The sequence below is a fragment of the Mastigoproctus giganteus genome, chromosome 1 (genome assembly GCF_048544385.1).
Source record: "Mastigoproctus giganteus isolate SK-2022 chromosome 1, ASM4854438v1, whole genome shotgun sequence".
NCBI classification, from domain to species: domain Eukaryota; kingdom Metazoa; phylum Arthropoda; class Arachnida; order Uropygi; family Thelyphonidae; genus Mastigoproctus; species Mastigoproctus giganteus.
In genome coordinates this window covers 277,520,497-277,543,224 of record NC_143575.1, presented here as the reverse complement: position 1 = coordinate 277,543,224, position 22,728 = coordinate 277,520,497, and the positions used below count along the sequence as shown (strand labels likewise).

The window sequence follows — 22,728 nt, the reverse complement described above, 5'->3', positions numbered from 1 at the left end:
AAAGAACTAAAATGGTCTTGGGCAGGACACATAGCTCGAAGACATGATGACAGATGGACTAAGAAAATAGCAGAATGGTATCCAAGAGGACCTAGAAGAAAACCTGGAAGGCAAAGGTGGAGAGAGATGGATAGATGAAATTCATGAGTTCAGATAGTAAATGGATGGCCAGTGCTCAAAACAGAAGGAACTGGAAAGTTGCTGGAGAGACCTTCATTCTGCAGTGGATTGAAAATGGCTAATGATGATGATGATGATTTGAGAAGTTGATGCTGTTTGTGCAGGGCAAGATTTCTCAACAAATTTAGGTGAAATGCAGTGTGCTGTCATCAGCAAAACTATGGAGATTTCTTGTCAGTGGAACACTTACAAGAAGGTCATTAATATACAAGAGCAAAAGAGTGGGAGAAAGAACTGAATCTTTGGGAACATCAGCAGAAGTTAGAGAACAGGGAACTTTCTACCATCACCTGCAGTGTATGGTCAGAGAGAAAATGGATAGCCAATTACAAAAAACAGTTCGCAACCCATAAGACAGAAGCTATTTAGAAGAATTTGAAATGTCAAGAGCCTTGAGTTTCACCAAAATTTTCTACTGAATTTTTTCATAGCTGGGTAACACAAGCCAGTATATCATCAGTGAATCGACAGTGACAGAATTCATGCTGGCAAATTGAATCCATTGATCAAATGGAAGGTTTCTGACTGCTTTACAATTGTTGTGAGCTTTGGTATAGGCAAAAAATGAACCTGGAGATTTCGATGCAAGCCTATTGTATTGCAATATACAATATTCTTATCTTGAACAGCCTTAGCACATTTATTGGAAAACTAGGATTTGGATCTGGCTTAAAAAAAAAAAAAAAAAAAAAAACTGTTTTCACCTCCCCCAATTTACATAACGTGAATTGTAGGAAATTTTTTATCCAGAAAGTTACTAATCATGTGATGAAAAAAGAGGGAGAAGAAAAGTGAATCTTGGAGAACATTGGCATTAGCACAGAAGTTAGAAGACAGTGAACCATCTACCATTACCCATAGTGAGATTCAGAGAGAAACTGAATAACCAGTTACAAAAAACAAATGGCAAACCATAAGATGATGGATTATGTTTGTGCAACTCTGGGGTTGAATCCCATCAGAGATTGGAGAAATTCTTAAATGCCTCTTCAGCCATATTTTGTTAATCTCACACAGAAGGAGTAGAGTTTTCTCCCATATCTGGGTTTTTCATTCTGCACAACACAAAAAATTTTTCTTTGAACACACACTTGCATTCACATAATGCACAGTGCAATATGGCCTTAGAAGCTAATGTGCTATATTAATAATAATAGCAGCATCTGGGGAAATTCAAAGACATGCTCAATTAGTATATACTGGAAATGTGAAAGAGAGTGTTAGCATTAGTAGAAGCATATGATGCAAGAAAGCATCAGCCAAAAAAACAAAAAAAACCACTTCCCATTTCACCCATCCATTCGTTTGTTGTTTTCATTGGTACACAAATCTCTTTCATTGGTTTTTGACGTTCATTATTCCTTGCATTGCATGGCCAATGGTAATCTCTTAGAACTTTATAGTATTGCACAACTCTAATAATGATCTTTATATCTTTATTTGTTTTTATCTATATAACACGCATTGAAGAATGCACATTAGAATATTCGGTATCTAAAATTGTCTCTGATCCATTTTGAAGTATTTTTCTGTGGAAGAATAATTTTATGGACAAGTACTCATGGTTTTTTTTCTTTTTTTTCTCTCATGATCACCCTGCCACAAATATATAGCATATCATTTGATTACCATAGTTGAAAAGAATGTGATGAGAAGAGAGTATAATGATAGATTATCTACTTATAGGAAAATACAAATTAAGGTTTTTGTTCTCTCCTACATCTGAGTATAATATGCAGTATTTCAGACAACATAAATATATCAAGTACATAATTCTTTGCTGGGTTGTTAACTGTTATAATGCCATTTTGTTAGAATCTGAACAGTTATGTAACCTTTGTAATTTGCAGGAACAATCAATTACTGATTAGGAACACATCTAAGGAACATTTTGGAAATCTTGTTCTTATAGATTCATAGCATAGATCAGTTGATTCCAGCATATGAGGTGTACCTCATTTGTGAGGATTGAGTATGGAAGAGGTGAGGTGTGACTGTTCCATTGTTCAGATGAATTATTAAGTTTTATAATTGCATAATTTTTTTTAATGATTTTCTTGTAAAATTAATTAATGGGATTCTGGGTGGAGGCAGGTTATTTTCCCTTTGTGAAATTCTTAGCTGATTTCATAAAACGTTTTTTTGCTACTATAAAAGACCTGAACAAAAAATTTCTCTCTTGCCAATCTGTTCTGCTCTGAAAAATCTTACAAATAGATTAGTATTCATGTTTTAGACATTTATTATAACTTGAACCTACATATGTAAAATGTAATTGTATTAAAAATGCACTCTTATCCAATGAATAATCAGAAGTTTCAATCAGTTAAAAGCCTTAAAATCTTTTCAGTAGTACAAAGTAAGTGGAGTTACAAAAGAGAAAGCTTAGTTGGTTTTCTTTTTTTGCCAAAGAGGAAATATTTGATATGCTTATAGGTAAGATGTCAGGGACCTCAGTAAAGATATGTGATCTGTCTAGAAATATTAATGTAAATGATGATCAGTATGAAGGAACTCATTTTTGTGAAAAATAACACAGGACTGCATTTTAGAAAGATTTAAATAAGTTTCCTTTTCTCTCCTCTCCTCTCCTCTCTGGAGATTTACTCAGGCAATCAGTATTTAAGAAACTGGTAGTAGATGTTTGAAAATTTGTAGCTGTTTCAGTAGAGCAGGATTTATTGATCTTGGAAGTGGAATTTAGTTGAGTATGGAAGAGGTGAGGCATGACTTCTATTGTTCAGATGCATTTTATATAATTACATAAAAATGATTTAAACTGATTCCCTTGTAAAATTACTATTTCCACATTATGTGGTGAGGATTAGTGTGTGATTCTGAATTATGTATTATAGATATTATCCAGTATGCTGTACTGCATGTATCAGCCAAACTGTGGATAAGATAGGATAGGATAAGATAAGATAAGATAAGATAAGATATCCAGTCAGTGGTAGAAGGTTATTAATATTGAGTAATTGATAGACAAAACTTTAAAGTACATCCGCATTATTTGAGAAGTTAGAAGATAAAGCCATCTACCATCACGTGTAGGGTGTGATGAGAGAGGACACTGGATGTCCAAAATCAAAATAATCCAACAAAATATCAGTATATCTCATTCTACTCTCCTGGATCTTTCTCATTTTTGAACCTGCCAGATACAATAAACTCCATAGTTATAGAGAAGTGTAATTGAGTCAGTGATCTCAGAATTATTGTTTGAGCATTGGCTGTTTTGACGTGAATGTGCAATAAGTTGTTAACAAGGCCTTTAAGACCATTGGTCTATCAAGAGAAACATGTTCAGGTTTAAAGACCAAATTTAACCAATAAATATGATGTCATTCTCTATAAAACTGGAAGTAAATGGGAAGGAAACTCAACATGGGGAACAAAATTTTTAAATCAACTAGATAAATTATTTATATCAACATGTCAGGGAAAGTACTAGAGAAAAGAATATCCTAGACCTCATCATCACACATGAATCAGATGACATAACGGGGCTGACAGTAGAGGAACCAGTAGCAGGAAGTGATCACGGAGTTCTACGGTGGATGATGACGAGAGAGGTAGCAGAAGTAAAAGGCAAAGGAATGGGTTTTAATTTCAGAAAAGGAAATTACGATGCCTTAAGGTACTACATGGCCTCTATTAACTGGGTAGATATCGCGCAGAGAATGAATACAATTGAACTGTGGTACGCTTTTAAAACATTAATCACAGATGCCTTGAATGCGTATATACCATTAAAAAAATACTCCACGAGGAGGGTTCCAAGTTGGATGAATAGTGAAGTTGCCACATTACTTGAGCAGAAAAAGATGGCAGGGAAAGGTTACAGAGCAATAAAAAGTACTGAAGCCTATAACAGCTACAAGGTGATGTGTAATAGAGCCACAGAAAAGGTTCGACAGGCAAAGGCAGTTTATGAGAAATCACTAGCAAACAGAGCAAAGAGGGGGGATAAAGAATTCTTCACATATATAAATGCCAAGAAGAGCAGGACAAACCAGATCGGACCTTTACGTAAGAGAAAGGGGATAGTTTTAAATACACCAGCTGCTGTTGCAGATGAACTCAACAGTTATTTTGCATCGATATTTACAAATGAAAAGCCTTTTGTGGCAATAGGAAATTGTGGGAGCGAAGTTAAAAAATATTAATGATATTGAAATTTCGCAAGATTATTTAATGAAAAAACTTTCGAGCCTACAGACCAGTAAGGCTCCTGGAGTTGATGGAATATACCCTATAATCTTAAGAGAGGTGGCAAGCGAGTGCATTGAACCACTGAGGCTAATTATGCAAGCATCACTAGACTGGGGAGATTCCCTTGGATTGGAAAAGTGCAAATGTATCTCCCATACATAAGGGTGTCTCTAAAAGTGAAGTTGGAAATTATCGACCTGTCAGTCTGACTTCAGTAGTAGGGAAAATCATGGAGGCAATGATCAAGGGTGGAATTCAGGATCATTTGGATCGAATTGAAATTCTCAAGGATACTCAGCATGGTTTTGTAAAGGGAAAATCATGTTTAACAAATCTGGTTCGCTATTTCGAAAGGGTCACTCACGAGCTGGATTTAGGGAATAATTTGGACATTGTTTATTTAGATTTCAGCAAAGCTTTTGACTCAGTAACACATGAGCGGTTGCTTTATAAGCTGGAACAGGTTGGAATCACTGGGAAAATCCTTAGATGGATAGAAGGATGGCTTTAGGGCAGGAGGCAGAGGGTTGTGATAAATGGCTATTCCTCAGATTGGGTTGAGTAGTTAATGATCATTGTCAAGCTGAGCTTCTTCAGAGAGACCTAGATAGACTTCAGGAATGGTCAGAAAAATGGCAGCTGTGCTTTAATCCAACAAAGTGTAAGGTATTACACCTGGGAAACAGTAATCCCAAAAAAACTTATTCACTTGGTGGAGTTCAACTAAACCCAGTACTGGAGGAAAGGGACTTGGGTGTTATGATATGGTCAGACATAAAATTCTCTGAGCATTGTAAACAGGTTGCAAGGAAGGCCCATGGTGTCCTATTGATGATCTATCGAACTTTTGCAAGTAGAGATAGGGACGTGATAATCCCATTATATAAGGCTTATGTTAGACCACACTTGGAATACTGTGTTCAAGTATGGAGACCGCACCTAAAGAAAGACATCGAGCTTCTTGAAAGGGTGCAAAGACGGGTAACTCGCCTGGTGAGATCGGCAAAAGGGCGTCCTTATGAAGAAAGACTGAATATGTCGGTTGCAGAGTTTGGAAACTAGACACCTTAGAGGAGATTTGATTGAGGTGTTTAAGGCTCTGAGATGTTTAGATTGGACTGCAGGAAGTTTTATTTTAGCCAGCGAGTTATAAATGACTGGAGTAAGTTGCCTTCATGGGTGGTAGAGGCTGACAGTTTGGGGAAATTCAAAGGTCATCTGGATAGTACTTTCGTATAAGGGAAACATAGGATGATAGGTTTAATTTCTTTTTTGTTTTTATTAATTATTATTATTTAGTTATTTATTTTATTTTATTTATTTTTTGTTTTTATCATTGTTTTGTTCGGATTTTTTTTTTTGGCTGGTGCAGCATAAGCCATAGGCTTTCTTGCACCATGCGGCCGTTACTAATACTAAAAACTACTGTATTACTGTATTTTCAAACCTTGAGTTTGGCTCCATCTGTCTGGCAAACATATTCTTTCAAAATTCAAGCAATATGAAAGAACTTTGTTTGCTATTTTACCTGCAGAATTCACTTTTCTATCACACAATTTACTGCCCATCATTCTGCAATAAAAGAACAGGAGCATATGGTGCCCCTGAATTTCCTCCATATAGTAAATGTAGTGTGTGTGTGTGTGTGTGTTCTAGTCAACATTCAGAATGTTAACTAGATTTCATGTATCCTCTTCAAATCTGCTATCATGATTCATAGTCTCCTTAATTGATTCTTCAGGGTGGCCAACTCATCCAACATAGGATTTTTCAGCATTCCTCAATAATGCAAGCCACCCATTGTTTCTTTAATTTAAATTATTATTTATTTTTCCTAATTTAAATTTTTCCTTTCCCAGTAAATTTATTATTTTTAAATTGGCATTTAAAAATGTGAAACAGTGTAGATCTGTGTTCCGCAACCATTTTGTATTTGTGACACACCTTAAGTTATCCATGACATAACATGGCACATCAAAATGTTAATCCCAAAAAAGGCAATGTCAATATAAATATGCTATGTCACAATAGAATCAATTATTATTGTTCAGACAGAAATTGGCTCATGCATATAGGTGCCTCCGTAGCCAGGTTGGGCAGAGTGGGCACAGGTTGCACAGGTGCCCAGGTTGGGCACACGCTTCTTGATTAGACCGGGGTTCGAGCCCATGACCACCAAATACGGAGGATGCGGAAAGGTCAGGGAATGACCACCGCGTATCCCCGGAGCAATATGGCCTTAGTTGCTAATGCTTCTAAAAACAAAATAACAACAACTCATGCATATATTAACATTTTATGAACCCTAAATCACTATACAAAAGCAAAGCAGAGCCAAAAAAAAAAAAAAAAAAATTCTATTAGTATTAAACCAAATAACTATGCATACCTTTAATGTGATACTTGTACCTGCTTTACTGAAAACAGATGGCTGATGCATGCGGAATCATTGACAATGCAATGAGCGACAAAGAGTCTCTATCTCTTTGATGTTTAAATTTCAGTCAAGGTCAAAAAGTCACACACACACACACACGCGCGCGTGGTTTACCTATATGACAGAAGTGGAAGACTAGCTTACCTACAAAAAAAAAAAATAATAATAATTTTTTTTTTTTTTTTGGTAAATATATTCATTTTTAATTTTACTGGCAAGTCTTTTACGCTGTATTCTACAATATTGTATTTACCATAATCAGTATGTACTTAATGTAATCCAAATGTTATACGTCCGCTTGTCTTTCTCAAAAGATAATAAAAGCATCAAAGAGATAAGAATTTTGAACCTTGTCATTAATGATCTGTTCATTTCTTGTCAAGTGCAATGTAGATAATTTTTTAGATTTGTTTTTTAGTGAAAGAAAACTGATATTGTTGCTTTGGAGGAGGGGCGCCTCCGTAGCCAGGTGGGAAGGAGTAGCAGTGCATAGCACACGCTTCTTGATTAGACCGGGGTTCGAGCCCGTCACTACCAAATACGGAGGATGCGGAAAGGTCAGGGAATGACCACCGCATATCCCTGGAGCAATATGGCCTTAGTTGCTAATGCTCCTAAAAAAAAAAAAAAAAAAAAAAAACCAAAATAACAAATTTGGAGGAGAACTTTGCAATGCTACTGACACATGTTCACTTGTTGGAAAGTTTTGGAAGCCTTTCTGCATTTGTTTGGAACCAAAATAATTTATTTAGAAATTGAAATATTTAACATTTCGCTTTATGCAATTTGTTTCATGTATTGCGTAAATGGAGGGAAGAGGGGTGGTATGCTGGACATTAGTTTGCTCTAGTTAGCTTTAATCTACTGACTGTACTATTAAAGTCATTAAAAAGTAGATGACTTCCATAATGCAATATGGAAATCATATTATTATAGAGCACATACTGATTGTTTATCAGAAATGTAAAATATTTCAGTTTAATGATTCTTCAAAAAGGTATCCATATGTTTATGAATACTTTTGGCATCTCTAAGAATTTTCATAATTTTTTGCATTCTTATTGATTGACATACTTTAAAAATATATATATATATTTTTTTATAATCTGTTTAAGACAAGGTAATATAAGTGAATTCATTAATCATTTTAATAGTTATTGTGTATGTCTGTATGCATATACAAAATGGATTTTCCATCTGCTGATAATACAACTTATATTTTACTTACAGGTGTTTGTTGCCAATCCTAATAAGCCAAAACCTATTCTTGACATCTTATTAAGGAATAAAGAGAAGCTTGTAGATTTTCTCACTAAATTTCACACAGACCGGTCAGATGATGAACAGTTCAATGATGAGAAAGCATATTTAATCAAGCAGATCAAAGAACTGAAACCCTATGAAGAACATTAGCATTATATCATACCATATATATACATATATATGTATATATATATATATATATATATTATAGATATTATGCAGCATACTGTACTGCATGTTTCATTCCAACATTTCCCACTGGGTCTGTTCCATCAGATGTGCAGCCAATGGATCCTGCAGTTTCAAAATGGACCACTTGTTTGGAATGGGTCACCATCAGTGCTGACATCAGAAGCATGTGTGGTTGAAATGACTGTTAGGATCGTGCCTAACTAGCTATTCCTTTAAGTGCATGTTCATGTATGTTGTAGGGCATTTTCAACATTTTAATTTGTTGGATTTTATCTGCTCTAATGTAAGCCCAGTGCTACTTTGTGGTTAACTGCAGTCATTGTCTGGTATGGGGCATATGTTTAATATACCACCCTGTTTATAGATGATGTCCCTGTAATGTAAAATATACAAAATTTATCTGCCATCAGACTGATTAACCTGTACAGTGTGGTGCTGAAATAATATAGAAAAAAATCAGCTGTATCTCTGAACTTGGGAGGGGGGGAGATTAAAGCCTATTAGCGAAAATAAAATGACAGCTTTATTGCTTCTCTTGTTACAGTGATGCTTTTAAGGTTCCAGGATTGAAAGAAGAAAAATTTAGTGCCATTGGCAAGCCAAGATCACAAAGAAGTGTTTCATCTTGAAAGGAGAAAACATGTTTGCCATGTATGCATTAAAATACATCTTATACTGTTGCAGTTTGCATACCAATATGATAGGAAAAAAATTGCAGTATATTTTTACTATATCTAGTAGGAATGAACTGTGAATACTAACTTTAAGGTCATAATGTTTTAGTTTATATTTATGAAATGCTTTATATGCTTACAAATTTAGAAATTCTGTTACTGTGAATGTAAAACAAAGGAAAAGGCAAGTTATGTAAAAAGTATAATTCTTAACGTGTGGCTAAGGAACCAGAAAAAAAAATATATATTTTAATAGTTATCTGATTATAATTTGAGTTGTCTAATTAACATAAGAATTTTTTTCTCATGAAAAGCCAGGGAGATTCAATGAAATTTTTAGTGTCACCTATTGGCTAAGTGAAAGTAATTTCTCCTTTAATGTTGGGAAAACTTTTCTTATGACCCCTCATTGTAGATATACAAATAATCCACACTACATATGACAAATCAAAAGCAAACAAAATCTATAAAGTATGTACCACTGCTAGATTAAACTCCTAATATATTTTTTCCTGACAGTAATCCTTTTAAACTTAATAGTGGATTTAGCATTCTGAATTTGGTATGAAACTCTTATTACAGATCTTGTAAAAGTGTGATTTTCATTTGGTGGCAGAGTGAAATTCAGGGCATCTGGCAAGACCTTACAAATCCTGTCATATTTTTTCTATTATATATCCATATTCACAAGAGATAAATTTGACCCACTTTGAATGAACCTCTCATACCTGTAATACTATATTAACATCATCCTGCAACAGCAATTTGCATTTTCTTCTTTTTTAATATTATATCACCTCTAACTACACTGATTCATAACACGCCACCACTAGGAAGAAGGGCTACAGTATCCTGGTACATCTCTGGATTTTCTCTTGCTGAATTGTTTTTTGTGGCTCTAAGTTAATCCACAAATTCAAGTCAGTGATTTTTGTACAGAAAATAACAAACCAGGACTTAACATGTGCATCATGCATTTTATGAAATTTGCACAGTTCCATTAATTGCAATACATATAATTTTTCCCCCTCTCCTCCTTCAGTTATACTGCTGCTTGAAAACTGTTTTCAATATTCAAAATCTATACCAATTTTAATGGATGGATAATTATATGCTAAATATGTAAACTATTCATTTGAGGATACTCAAAACATTTATGGTTCCTGTGACAGAAGGCAGCTTGTGAAGGGATGACAGTTTTTCAGAGGTGCTGTGATGTTGAGTAAGTGAATAAGGCATGTTTTCAAAATTTTACCCAGTTTTTATGATTTTGTCTTGATACTTTAGTTATATTTGTGGTAAAGAACTATTTCAGTTTAACTTCTTAACCTTATCCGAACTGGTTAATTTCATTTATATTTAAAAAAAAAAAAAAAAAAGAAGAGTAGTGGAGAAAAGGGAAACATTCCCAAACTCTAAAATTAGTTTTAATTTTATTACGCTTATTATGTGAATTTTTGAAAAACGCTCATGAATCATTTTAGATATCCCTTCATATATGTTTTCCTATACAGGAACTATTTTAATATAGAATAAATGCATTTTTAATTTTATGACCCATCTAATATTTAAAGTATTGTATATATTTCAGCAACATTTTAAACACGATTCACTTTCGGTGTTAAAGTCAACTCATTTGTAATGGAAATAGAAACTTATCAACACAAATTTTACACTGTAAAGAGCAGAGAGTATAAACTACAGTACTTGATAGTGCTGAAATAAAGTAACAGAGAAAGCTAACTGATAAAATTTACTGGTAAGGGTCTAACTGGTAACAGTTTCTTTGTGTTTTTAGCATTGTCTAGTACAGTAGTTTATATATATATATATATATATATATATATATATATATTTTTTTTTTTTTTTTTTTTAATTAATTTATTATTATTTTTTTTCTTCTTTCCCTTTTTACAGCATAAAGTTGTTTTTTTTTTTTTTTTTGTTATTCTGCTTTTATATTTACTCCCTATATTTATGCCTTTTAAGCAACATATTAAATTTTTTTAACATCTAGAATGAAGGGGAAATGCTTCATTTCACTAGTTAGATGATCACTTATTTTGAAGCATAGAGGCTCTCTTAATTTTCATGTTAATTTTAAATATTTTGGACAGTAAATATGCTGTCAACTGCTTGACTGAAAATTTTAAAAACCTAATTACACAAAAAATAAATTAAAAAGATAAATTAAATCGGCATGGTTATTTAAACTATAAAGAATTCTAGTTATAATAATATTCCATTAAATGTAATGCTTTTACAATTACTGAGAAAAGTAGAGGTGGCTAGCACACATTAATAGAGCTATCTATTGTTTTGCTTTGGTCAAGAAACTACCTATCTACTGACTCACCCTCCCTACCTACCTACCTACCTACCTACCTACCTCCTAGAATCATTAATTGCTCAAAATATCAAGACTGAACTGTTAAGGCATCCTTAATGATAAAAGCATAGATGGTATCCTTTACAGATTAACATAATACCGGGATTGATGACTTGGCTTTATATTTTTGACATAGATAAAGATAAATTAAATCGGCTTACAAAGTGCTATATTTTCAAAAGCCAAATAAATGGAGTTTGTAAAGTCTACTGGAAGTCCTTTAAATTCTTAAGCTAGCAGAAAGTTGTATAGAGATTATATTAGTATGCTGGTATGTTTAAAAAAAAAGTTTTGCCAAAAAATAAGAGCTTCCCTTCTTGTGTTTTATATAACAGATTTGCAATTGCTGTAAATGTGCCGATATGTTAAATAAGAAAAAACAAACTACAAAAATATATGCTAATATATTTTTGTAGTTTGTAATAAATTATAACTTACAAATTACAGTTCATGTTCTGCTTTAAAATCTGGTATAAAAAACTTCTGGTTACTTATTTGTGACAAATAAAGGAGTTCTCATTAATTACCTTAGTAAACAAGATTAGTTGTCAATATTTTGGCTGAACTGTGAGAAACTCACTATAGGTCCGGTCCCATTTAAGTGCCTGCATTTAAAGAGAAAAGTTACAGAAAAGAAAAGCAGAATAAAAAAAAAAAAATCATTATAAAAAAAAAACAGTCTTTTAAAGGCAAACTTTTTGCATTTTTCTGTATAAATTGAATCAGAACATGATAGAGCCATACATTGTTAATAAATTTGTTACGTATAAAACTTATTTTCCATCATTTCTCTTCAAAGTATGATAAAAAAAAATTATGGGTTGGCAGATATTGCTTTTGTAATATGGTAGAATCTCATTAACTCATACTCCAATGTTCCAATAAAAACTGTATGAATAACCAACATTCATTGTTTGTCTTAATATTTGCAGGAAAGTAGAAATTATTCATATATTACAAAATATCAATATTCTTTGTTGACAGAATTAACATTTTAGGGCTCAAATTTGAATTTACAATATTCACTAAATATATACATGTGTGAAAGTGGGCTATTCTAGATCACTTAGTCAAAATTACAAAGTAATTGACACAAAGTTTAAACTTAAGTTGGGATTTATTGGATATCAAGTGATTTCTGTTGCATTTAACAAGTAAATGAATAGACCCTGTATTCAACTAATTTAACAATCTTTCCCTAACAGTGACAATGTTTTGACTTTGGAGTTTATCAAGTATAAGAGGGAGGAAGGGTAATGAAATTCAGTAAAATAAACAATGATTTTGATTGTTTTGAATGAATGAATTTGATTGTTACCATTTGTGAGATAATTTTGTAGCCAGTGCAGCAAGAGCATAGGGCTCTTGCTGCGTTGGCCAAAAATAAATAGTAATAATAATAAGTAAGAAACTTTGCCAATATAGGGAGAATGCCGAGAGGAAATGAGACAACCAGATATTTGATGAAAACCAGAGAGCCTTCTATGGAAACATTGGACAAGAAGAGGAGGGCAGTGAACCTCCTGGCTAGAAGGCACTCAAGGAGTTTTGGGGATTACCTGTGGAGCAGTGAAGTTAGCCATAACAGCCATGTACCCTGGATGGACATGGAAGAAAACTAAGGATATACAAGAGATGACAGATTGGGAGATACAAGAGAAAGATGTTCAACAGTACATCAGGAAGTCTCACAAATTGGCAACCCCTGGAATAGATAACATTCAAAACTATTGGTGCAAGAAGTTCAGCTACAGGCAAATATGGAGTAGTTCACCTAAGATCATAAGGCACCTGAAAATCCTAGGTGCCTTATGACCTCTGACTCGAATCATCTACCTGAAGGCTAAGGGCAAAGACACCATAAACCTGGCGAATTAGACCTGTCTCCCAAAAATGTACAAGATCCTAACCAGCTGCATAACTAAGAAGATATCAGACCTCTTAGAAAGACAGAACATCATGGCCAAGTAGCAGAAGAGATGTAGACAGATGATCAAAGGATGTAAGGAGCAATTGACCATTAATGCAGCAGTTATGGAGCAAGCCTACAAGAAGCACCACAACCTGTAAGCAGCCTACATAGACTACTACTACTACAATCCTGAAAACGTATTTCTGAAATATTATTTCAAATGTATTTCCTGAAAATTACAATCTACAGAAGTTCAAGTCCAATGTCAACAAATATCTTCTTTCGTCTTCTCAACCTCCAACCCAAGCACGGTACTGAGTACTATAGGTTCTAATACCTCTCATGTTTGGGGTTCACATAAAAAAAAAAAAAAAAAAAAAAATCCAACAAACTGGCAAATTGCTGAACCAAATGGCCATCAATGTTGAGAACATCACAACCAAGCCGATTCCCATTAGAGGAGGAATCTTCCAGGGAGATGCCCTTAGCCCACTATGGTTCTGTCTAGCACTTAACCCCGCTGTCCAACCATGCTCAATAAGAGCAATTATGGAGATTCCCTAAAAGGGGGAAGAAGAATTTGTACACCCTCTCAACCAGATATTTATGATCTGTGTACATCAGGTAATCACCTGATGTACATAGATCATATCAAATTGCCACAATCGAGAATCAACTCCAACAGCTACTCTGGATCACTGAAGTTTCAGCACTGACAGGATGCAATTCGGCCCATGGAAATCCAGTCATTTGTAACTACCAGCTGAAGACTGGTGAAGAGATTGAAGCCATGTCAAGGAAGAGACCTACAGATATCTGGGGATGATGCAGGCTCAGCCTGATGATGCAGTTAGAACACAAGGAGATCCCGCGGCCTGCATGAGAAATACCATCAGAGACAGCCTGCTAAAATCAAAGCTGAATGGCAGGAACATCGTCAGAGCCATAAACATCTAGGCAGTCTCAGGATCATAGATTGAACCAACACTGAGCTAGAGGAAATTGTGAGATCATCCAACTGCTGCTAACACCACCTGAAGTTAGCCATCCAGAGACTGACTATAGCCTGAAAAGGAGGGAGGGGTTTCACTGACCTCATTGAACAGGAGAAAGTGATTAAGAAGCTGCAGGATTACTTCCAGGAAAACAGCACCAATCTACCAAGCCATAAGAAAGACAACGGCACACACTGCTTGACCTTTTTCTGCTGTCTGTGAGAGACCTCACTCACACACACAGCAGAAAAAGAAATATGAAAGAAATATGAACACAGCAGAAAAAGAAATATGAAATATGCAGACACTGCAATGTCCATTAAGATTACATAGATAAGATGGCTTCCAACAATGCTTAAGTGGGAGGCTCTTCCCCGAAACAGGTTCATGCTTGCCATCCAAGACCAAGTAATCACCAGTAATTACAAGAAATACCAAAGCCTCCAGAGTGACATGATGCATGTTGACAATGCCACTTGGCCTCAGAAACAATCCACCACTGCAGGATGCAGGGTAATCATCTTGACGGATCACCTTGGTTAGCTCACAGAGCTAACCAGGTTATAGGATAATACGTCAGAAGCTAGCACAAAAATATCAGTTGATCAAAGAAAGTACCGTATTACAAGTTTTCCTGGAAGTAATCCTCAAGCCATACTAGAGACTCCTCAAACTGTACTAAGACTGTCAATGTACAAAATGATCCAGCATACCATACCAGACAGTCCCCATCGACAACAAGGAAATAGCTATCTACTGATTGACAGCAATGCCCAACACCAGCAACCTCCAGAAAACCAAGGAAATGTGGAATATAAAACAAGTAATGACCAACCTGATTGCTGTGTCAACCATGAGCATGGTGCCAAAGAGACTTCATAAGAACCTAGCAGCAATAGATCTCCCAGAGAACCCTTGGCTGGAACTCAAAAAAGCTGCAATCCTGAGCACCTGTAAAATAGTAAGAGTTTCTTCACCACCATGATAATAATAATAATCAGACACAAGCAACCACCCCAAGCACTTGATACCCGTCACTGGAAAAAAAGTTAAAAATAAAGTAAAACTATCTGCAAACTCAGCCTCAACCACTTGTAAGTAATAACTGGCTAAAAGAAAACTTGCAATCAAGGCTAAATCCCTTCCCTTGTTACTCTATCACTTCCTAGTGTTCTGTAATAATTCATAGCAGTGAAAATTCACCCTCATTCGTTTTACTTTCATATCTCAGGGTGTCTTAAAGATTTTTTGTGGGCCTCAAGTCTCCGTTAAGGAGCTTAATCTCCAGGCTGTCTAGTCAACCAACTCTTAAGTCTCCTCAAAAACACATTCGGATCTCACCAGGTGTATTGCTCATCTTTTGGATCTTTTCTTAGGTGTGGTCTCCATACTGCAACACAGTATTTGAAGTGTATGCTGAAAGGACATAATTCATGGGGTACCTGGTTCCTGAGCAACATGCTGTCACCCCTCTCACAAGTGGGCAAACCCACTGCTTAGCATTAGCATTAGAGGCATATGATGCAAGAAAAACAAGCTTATGCAGAATCAGCCAAAAAAAAAAAAAAAAAAAGCTCCCATTTCACCCCTCCATTCATTCCAAATGCCTGTCCAGTTCAGCCTTAAATTTATTTAGGCTATCAACTTCCACAACATAGGATGGAAGTCTGTTCCACCAATTACCCGCTGACTAAAAGCAAACTTCCGCACATCAATCCAACAGTCTTTCCTCAATTTCAATTTATGCCCTGTCAGGTATTTATTCTGAGAAAGAGGAAGAATCCCATCAGCACTGAGCATGCTCACACCATTCAAGGCTTTATACACCTCAATCAGATCACCTCCAGACAGTAATTTGCAAAATTTAAGCCTTTCTTCATAAGAGCAACCATTTGTTCCATTCAATAATCTTGTTGCCCTTCTCTATATGCGTTGCAACAGCTCTACATCCTTCTTAAAATGTGGCCTCCAGACCTGTATACAGTACTCAAGGTGTGGCCTGACCATTGCCTTATACAAGAGGATAATCACCTTATCCCTGCTAGAAAAATTGCTGTATATCATTGACGAGACACCATGAGCTCTTGCAAACTCTGCACTGCTCAGAAAACTTATCTGCCTGCACAATAACCCCAAGGCCCTTTTCGTTCTCTACCAGTGTTGTACCACAGAGTTGATACGTCACTCTGGAGTTGCTGCTTCCCATATGTAGTACTTTACATTTGTCAATGTGAAACTTCATTTGCCACCTCTCTGCCCATCTGCTCAACCTTTCCAGATCCTGTTGCAGTAGCATAGTGTCAGTAGTGTCCTTGACAACCCTGCCAACCTTCGTATCATCTGCGAACTTCGACATTAAGCTTGATATACCCCCTGATATACCCTGAGAGACTCCACTAATAACATTAGTCCACGATGAGCATTGTCCATTGATTGCCACTCTCTGTCTTTCCCACTCAACCATCCCTTTATCCAATGCCACACTGCTCCAATTTGTGCAGCAGTCTTCCATGTGCAACTGTATCAAAAGCCTTTCTAAGATCCAAATATATGATATCAAAGTTATTCCCTGCATCAAGTTCCTTTGTGACCACATCATAGTATCCAATCAGATTGGTCAGGCAAGGCTCCCTTAACAAACCCATGCTGTGTCTGAGCTATAACTGAAGTCTTGTCTAGATGATCCTGCACTGCTTCTTTAACCAGTGCCTCCATTAATTTTCATGGAACAGAAGTTAAACTAACAGGTCTATAATTACTTGTGTCAGTCTATGTGTACCTCCCCTGAGTCCAGAGAAGCTCTCATAATTATGGCTAAGGATTTGCTTACTTTCTTTGCTGCCTCCTTTAACTGGATAGAACCCATCCACCCCGAGTGCCTTTTTTATGTTTATCCTCAACAATTTCTCCTCCAGTTTTCTCTCAGTTATTACAAAATCATCTAGCTCACTGCCAGAGTTTACTTCACCTCTGGCATTCCCCTTCCTGAATAACTCCTCAGGTGTGAATGTAGATGCAAAATACTCGTTTAGTTTGTTAGCCACATGAGCAGGATCATCAACTGTTGAACCATCAATATCCAGTGGACCAATCTGTTTCATCCCTTTCCTTCTAGAGTTTACATAGGTAAAGAATTTTCTGTTTTTCTTTGCATCCTTTGCCAAGGATTTCTCATAACCTGCCTTTGCCTGCCTAATCTCCTTTGTGACTTGGTTATAGACCAGCTTATATATCTGTCATAGGCTTCCATGTCACCCATTTATATATATCCCATGCATGTTTCTTCTCTGCCATATGTCTCATTAGTTCATCTAACATCCATTTAGGCCTAAACCTTGAACAATATTTCTTAGTTGGTATGTAAAGCCTGGTAGCTTCCAAGATAAGTTCTTTGAATGCTTCCCATTTTGAATTTGCTGTTGGTAAAATCATCAGTTGGTCCCACTGTACAGAATTTAAATACTGTCTCAGACCATCGTAATCGCCTTTACGAAAGCAAAAACCCTTCTCTTTACCCCTGATGGTAGTTACCTCTTTGAGTAAATCCCACTGTGATCACTGCCACCTAGTGGTTCCTTTATCTGCAGATTCTTAATGCCTGAAGAATCACTACTGATAATCAGATCAAAAGTATTACTCCCTCTAGTTGCCTCCCGAACATGCTGATGTAGAAAACAATCATCCAATAAATTCACAAAAGCCTTGCTAGCGCGAGTGACCAATCCACAAATTCCAGTCAATAACTGGGAAATTAAAATCCCCCATTATAAGACTCTGATTTACTGGCCCACTCAATTTCTCTGTACAGTTTCTTATTATACTCATCAGAGTCATTAGCCCTTTAGCACATTCCTACTCTCAATTTTGAACTGGGAAATTAAAATCCCCCATTATAAGACTCTGATTTACTGGCCCACTCAATTTCCCTGTACAGTTTCTTATTATACTCATCAGAGTCATTAGCCCTTTAGCACATTCCTACTCTCAATTTTGATCTCCCAATGCTTACACCAAACTGCACTGTCCACCGATGTCAACTGGCTTCCCTTCCTTGGATTTTATGTGTTTCTTAACTAATAGCATAACCCCTCCTCCCTTCCTATCCTTTCTGTAGACATTGTAGTCCCCAAATTCCAGTTCTGCATTCCTTATATCTGTGTGACACCATGTCTCTGATATCCCAACAATATCTGCCTTTGATGTTTTGAGCAATACCTCAACTTCATCAAATTTATTTACCAAACTCCTAGCATTGGTGTACACGCAAGTATGCATGCGCCTGTTCCTATTCTTAGCTACCCTAACACAACTCGTGTTTTCTTGTACCGCAATGACCCCCAGCCGTCTCTGAAATATCCTGCATCTTGTTTTCCAGGCTTCTGCTCATTCCAATAGAAGCAGTGCAAGAATCACTTTCACCTCTCCCAGTGGCTACTGTTGATCTATTAGTCCTTGTATCCCCCCCCCCCAAAGCTAGCAGTTTTCCGACCAACCTAACACTGCCTCGATAGCATCAGCAAATATTCTTGCACCCTTTCTATTTAAGTGTATCCCAACCATGTAGAACCAGTCTCTCCTGTTAACAAGTACAGACCAGGCTGAAAAAATTCTACCCCTTTTGGCCTTGCACAATCTTTCCAGGGCCGAATTGATCGACAAAGTTCTCATATACTCCCTCCTTTTGGGCAGAATTGCACACTTTCAAATTCAACCCTAATTCATGGCTTTTTTTTCTTTAATCTTTATTGTATACAAACATGGTATATACAATAGACCCTTCACAGCAGCAATGCCAGGGGTTTTACATTGGTTGGTGGACAATAGCCTTGGGGGAACGGGGCCCACATCGAAGTTCGGGCTCATCCCCCAGAGCCAACAATAAAATAGAATCAGTGTCAGATTATTTACAGAATATATGCTTTTGACAGTATTTACAGTGAAATAATAAAGATATTCAGATTTACATTATGTTAAATTAATATTTATATTCATAAAGATATTGTTGATTTTATTTACAACACATTCATAAAGACATCGTGCTTTGAACATTATTTACAATTTATTGGGCATTATTATGCTGCCCTTATCAATGTACACTTTGCCTGGCCAAGGTCAGTCTCTTAAGGATCTGTCTTCGGTACCTCCGATCCTTCACAAACCTACAGAGGTCGCCGTCAATTGAAACGATTGTGGGGAGCATCTCCCTGGGGAGAAAGCGGTCACTGAGCGATAGTCTGTTATAGTGAGCTGTGAGCGTGGGAGCTGACCTCAGTCCGGGTAGAGGGATCCTCCAGCCACACAGTTCCCAGATGTTTGGCTCCGAGATCATTCCGGTTGTCATCTTGACAGTGAGAACAAGGCATTTCTCAAATACAAGATCTGGAAGTCGGGCAAAATTAAGTGAGATCGCCATCGCAGTTGTTCTTTGCTGGGGTGGACGACGATGTTTTTGCGTGATCCAACGAAGGAGCCAGTATTCGGCGGAGTACACGCGCTTGATGTTGGTAGGGGCCGCGGACCCCCAAATTTCCGAGGCATACAGTACTACGGAGTATACTGAGGTGTATACGTATCGACGAGTCACATCCAGATCCCTAACGTGGAGCAGTTGTTTTGTGGTCCAGCGCATTTGACAGAATTTTGCTGTGAGCTTGTCAATGTGGGGGGGTTGAAGCTCAGTTTATAGTCGAATACGACTCCCAAGTCTGTATGCATCTTGACCACTGGGAAGGGAATGCCGTCAAGAGAGGCTTGGATTTCAGTGTGATTTCACTATTTTCAATAGTGACCTGTACTTAGAGAACTCAAATTCTTACATTAGCTGTCCAGGTTGTGATTAATGGTTATTCTTCAAAATACCATTAATAATTATTAATGGTTAATTCAGAATAACCATTAGTCATAATCCCCTACCTCCAGTATTGTGATCAACTCTGGATTTACGCTCTGATTCAAAACGTTTCATCTTATACAGTAACCACTTATGCAGGAGTGAGTCTTTTCCAAAATCCAACACTTGAAATTATTTCCTACATACAGTTCATGACTGACTGACTCTCAAGATGGATAACTAATGTTGGCTAAAGATAATTTCCTCCTTACAAAACCAGCTATATTTCAGAATTCCATTTCGGTCTAAATGATCCCGTATTGCACTTTTGTTGCCTCCACCATTTTCCCCGGGATTCCACTTGTTGGAATCCCACTAAGTGTAATTTAGATAGTTCCTGGAGCGCCTCCACGTGGCTAGGGACGGGAGGCGGGACGCTGGTAGCTTGCTCCCTGCCTCCCGGCTGCTAAGACTCCAGGGCCGGCAAACAACAACCATCACAACACACATATATACTTACACACACACACACTTACACACACTTGCCGGCTATAAATAACCTACAGATGCTACAGCGGTATATAGGGGTAACTCTGGAGGCCGCAATCAATACAAGAATACCTTGTCCCCTTGTCCACCATTTTCCGTATCTCCACCATTGAAGTTAGAGTGATTGGTTGATACTACTATCATATTAGGGTCATCTGGAATATTAATTCAACTACCCATGTGTGTTGTGTCTGTAAATTGCGTGTGTTCTCTGGCCGATTTGCCTACTTTCCTGGACGAAAAAAAAAAAAAAAAAAAACGCTTTCCGGAGGAGAAAACCTGCTTATCTATGCCTGAGACCGACTTAACTAAGCTACGGAGTAAAAAAAAAAAAAAAAAAATGTCATAAAAGTTCTTCGCGTCATCGATGGAATTCTAACCCTTGCCTTTTCCACGTGGTGTGGGGAGGACGGCGATGATGCCACTGTTCTACCGTTCAGACTAGTGACTGGTTGACAGCCAGTTCACTCTTAGAACTAGCTTTACGTATTGGCACTTCTCCAAGCCAAGGGAAATTTTCTAGAGTACAATACTATCCTCATAATTTATTTTAATGGTTTGATGCCACCCTCAAAATTACTGGGTATATGTCATCTCTAGGAGCCTTTCCTGCCTTTAGACCTGAAAATTTTTCTAATAAATCTGAAATTTCAGTATCCCTAATATCACGCTTTCTACCCTCACCCAGTTTCCCTTCTCTGAAGGGTCTTCTGTAAATATTAGCATTAGCATTAGTAGAGGCATACGATACAAGAAAGCAAGCTTATGCAGCATGAGCCAAAAAAAACCTCCCACTTCATCCCTCCATTCGTTCCAAATGCCTGTCCAGCTCAGCATTAAATTTTTTTAGGCTACTAGCTTCCACAACAAAAGATGGAATCTTTTACTCTTCTTTTAATTGGTACTTTTCTCTTTGGTTATTGCTACCCATATGCCTGTTCCATCAATCAACTACCTGCTGGCTAAAGGCAAATTTCTGCACATATATTCTACAACTATCTTTCCTCAATTTGAAACGGTGCCCCTTCAGGTTCTTAGTCTGAGCAAGACGAATAATCTAATCAGCATTCAGCTTGCTCAACCCATTCAAGGCCTTATACACCTCAATCAGATAGATCCCCCTCGCAGGTGCCTACTCTCCAGACACTGCAATTTGCAGAATTTAAGCCTTTCTTGGTAAGAGTACCCCTTTGTTCTCCTCACCAATCTTGATGCCCTTCTTTGTTCTCGTTCTAGCAACTCTACATCCTTCCTAAAATGAGGCCTCCAGACGTGTACACAGTAATCTAGGCGTGGGCTGACTATTTCCTTGTATAACGGGATTATCACCTCCCTGCCCCTGGTAGCAAAATTCCTATATATCATTGTCAAAACTCCATGACCTGCCCTGCAGCCCGTCTGCACTGCACAGCGCCCTTCATATTTGGCTGCACTATTACCCCCAGGTCTTTTTAACTTTCCACTTCCCCGAGTAGTACTACCAAAATTGTACTTTTCTCTTTGGTTATTGCTACCCGTATGCAGTACTTTCCATTTGTCAATGTTAAACTCCAGCTGCCACTTCTCAGCCCATTTTCCCAACTTATCTAGATCCATTTGGAGTAGCATGCTGTCATTACTGTCGTTAACAACCCTGCCAACCTTTGCATCATCTGCAGACTTGAACATTAAACCTGATATACCTTCATCAATATCATTGATAAATATATATATACAAAACAACAATGGGCCCAACACCGAACCCTGGGAAACTCCACTAATAACATTTGTCCACGATGGGCACCATTGATTACCACTCTCTGTTGTTTCCCACTCAATCATTCCTTTATCCATTTTAGCAGCTTACTCTTGATGCCATACCTCTCCAATTGGTACAGCCGTTTTCCATATGTGCAACAGTATCAAAAACTTTCCTGAAATCCAAGTATATGATATCAAAATTATTTTTGGTATTGAGTTCGTTTGTGACCACATCATAGTAAGCAATCAAATTGGTCAGACAAGACCTCCCTTTGACAAATCCATGTGGTGTCTTAACTATTACTGCAGTCTTGTATATATGATCCTGTAATTCTTCTTTAACCAGTGATTC

At 36.9% G+C, this 22,728-nt stretch overlaps 1 protein-coding gene across 1 annotated transcript in view; it reads left to right on the top strand.

The window, feature by feature from the left end:
* Positions 1 to 8,252, top strand: part of Mo25 (calcium binding protein Mo25) — a 206,060-nt gene extending 197,808 nt beyond the window's left edge. The window contains exon 8 of the mRNA XM_090386628.1: positions 8,063 to 8,252. Coding sequence (XP_090242754.1) covers positions 8,063 to 8,245 — 183 coding nt within the window. The 3' untranslated portion in view covers positions 8,246 to 8,252. The remainder of the gene's footprint in view (positions 1 to 8,062) is intronic.
* The last annotated feature ends 14,476 nt before the right edge of the window (positions 8,253 to 22,728 follow it).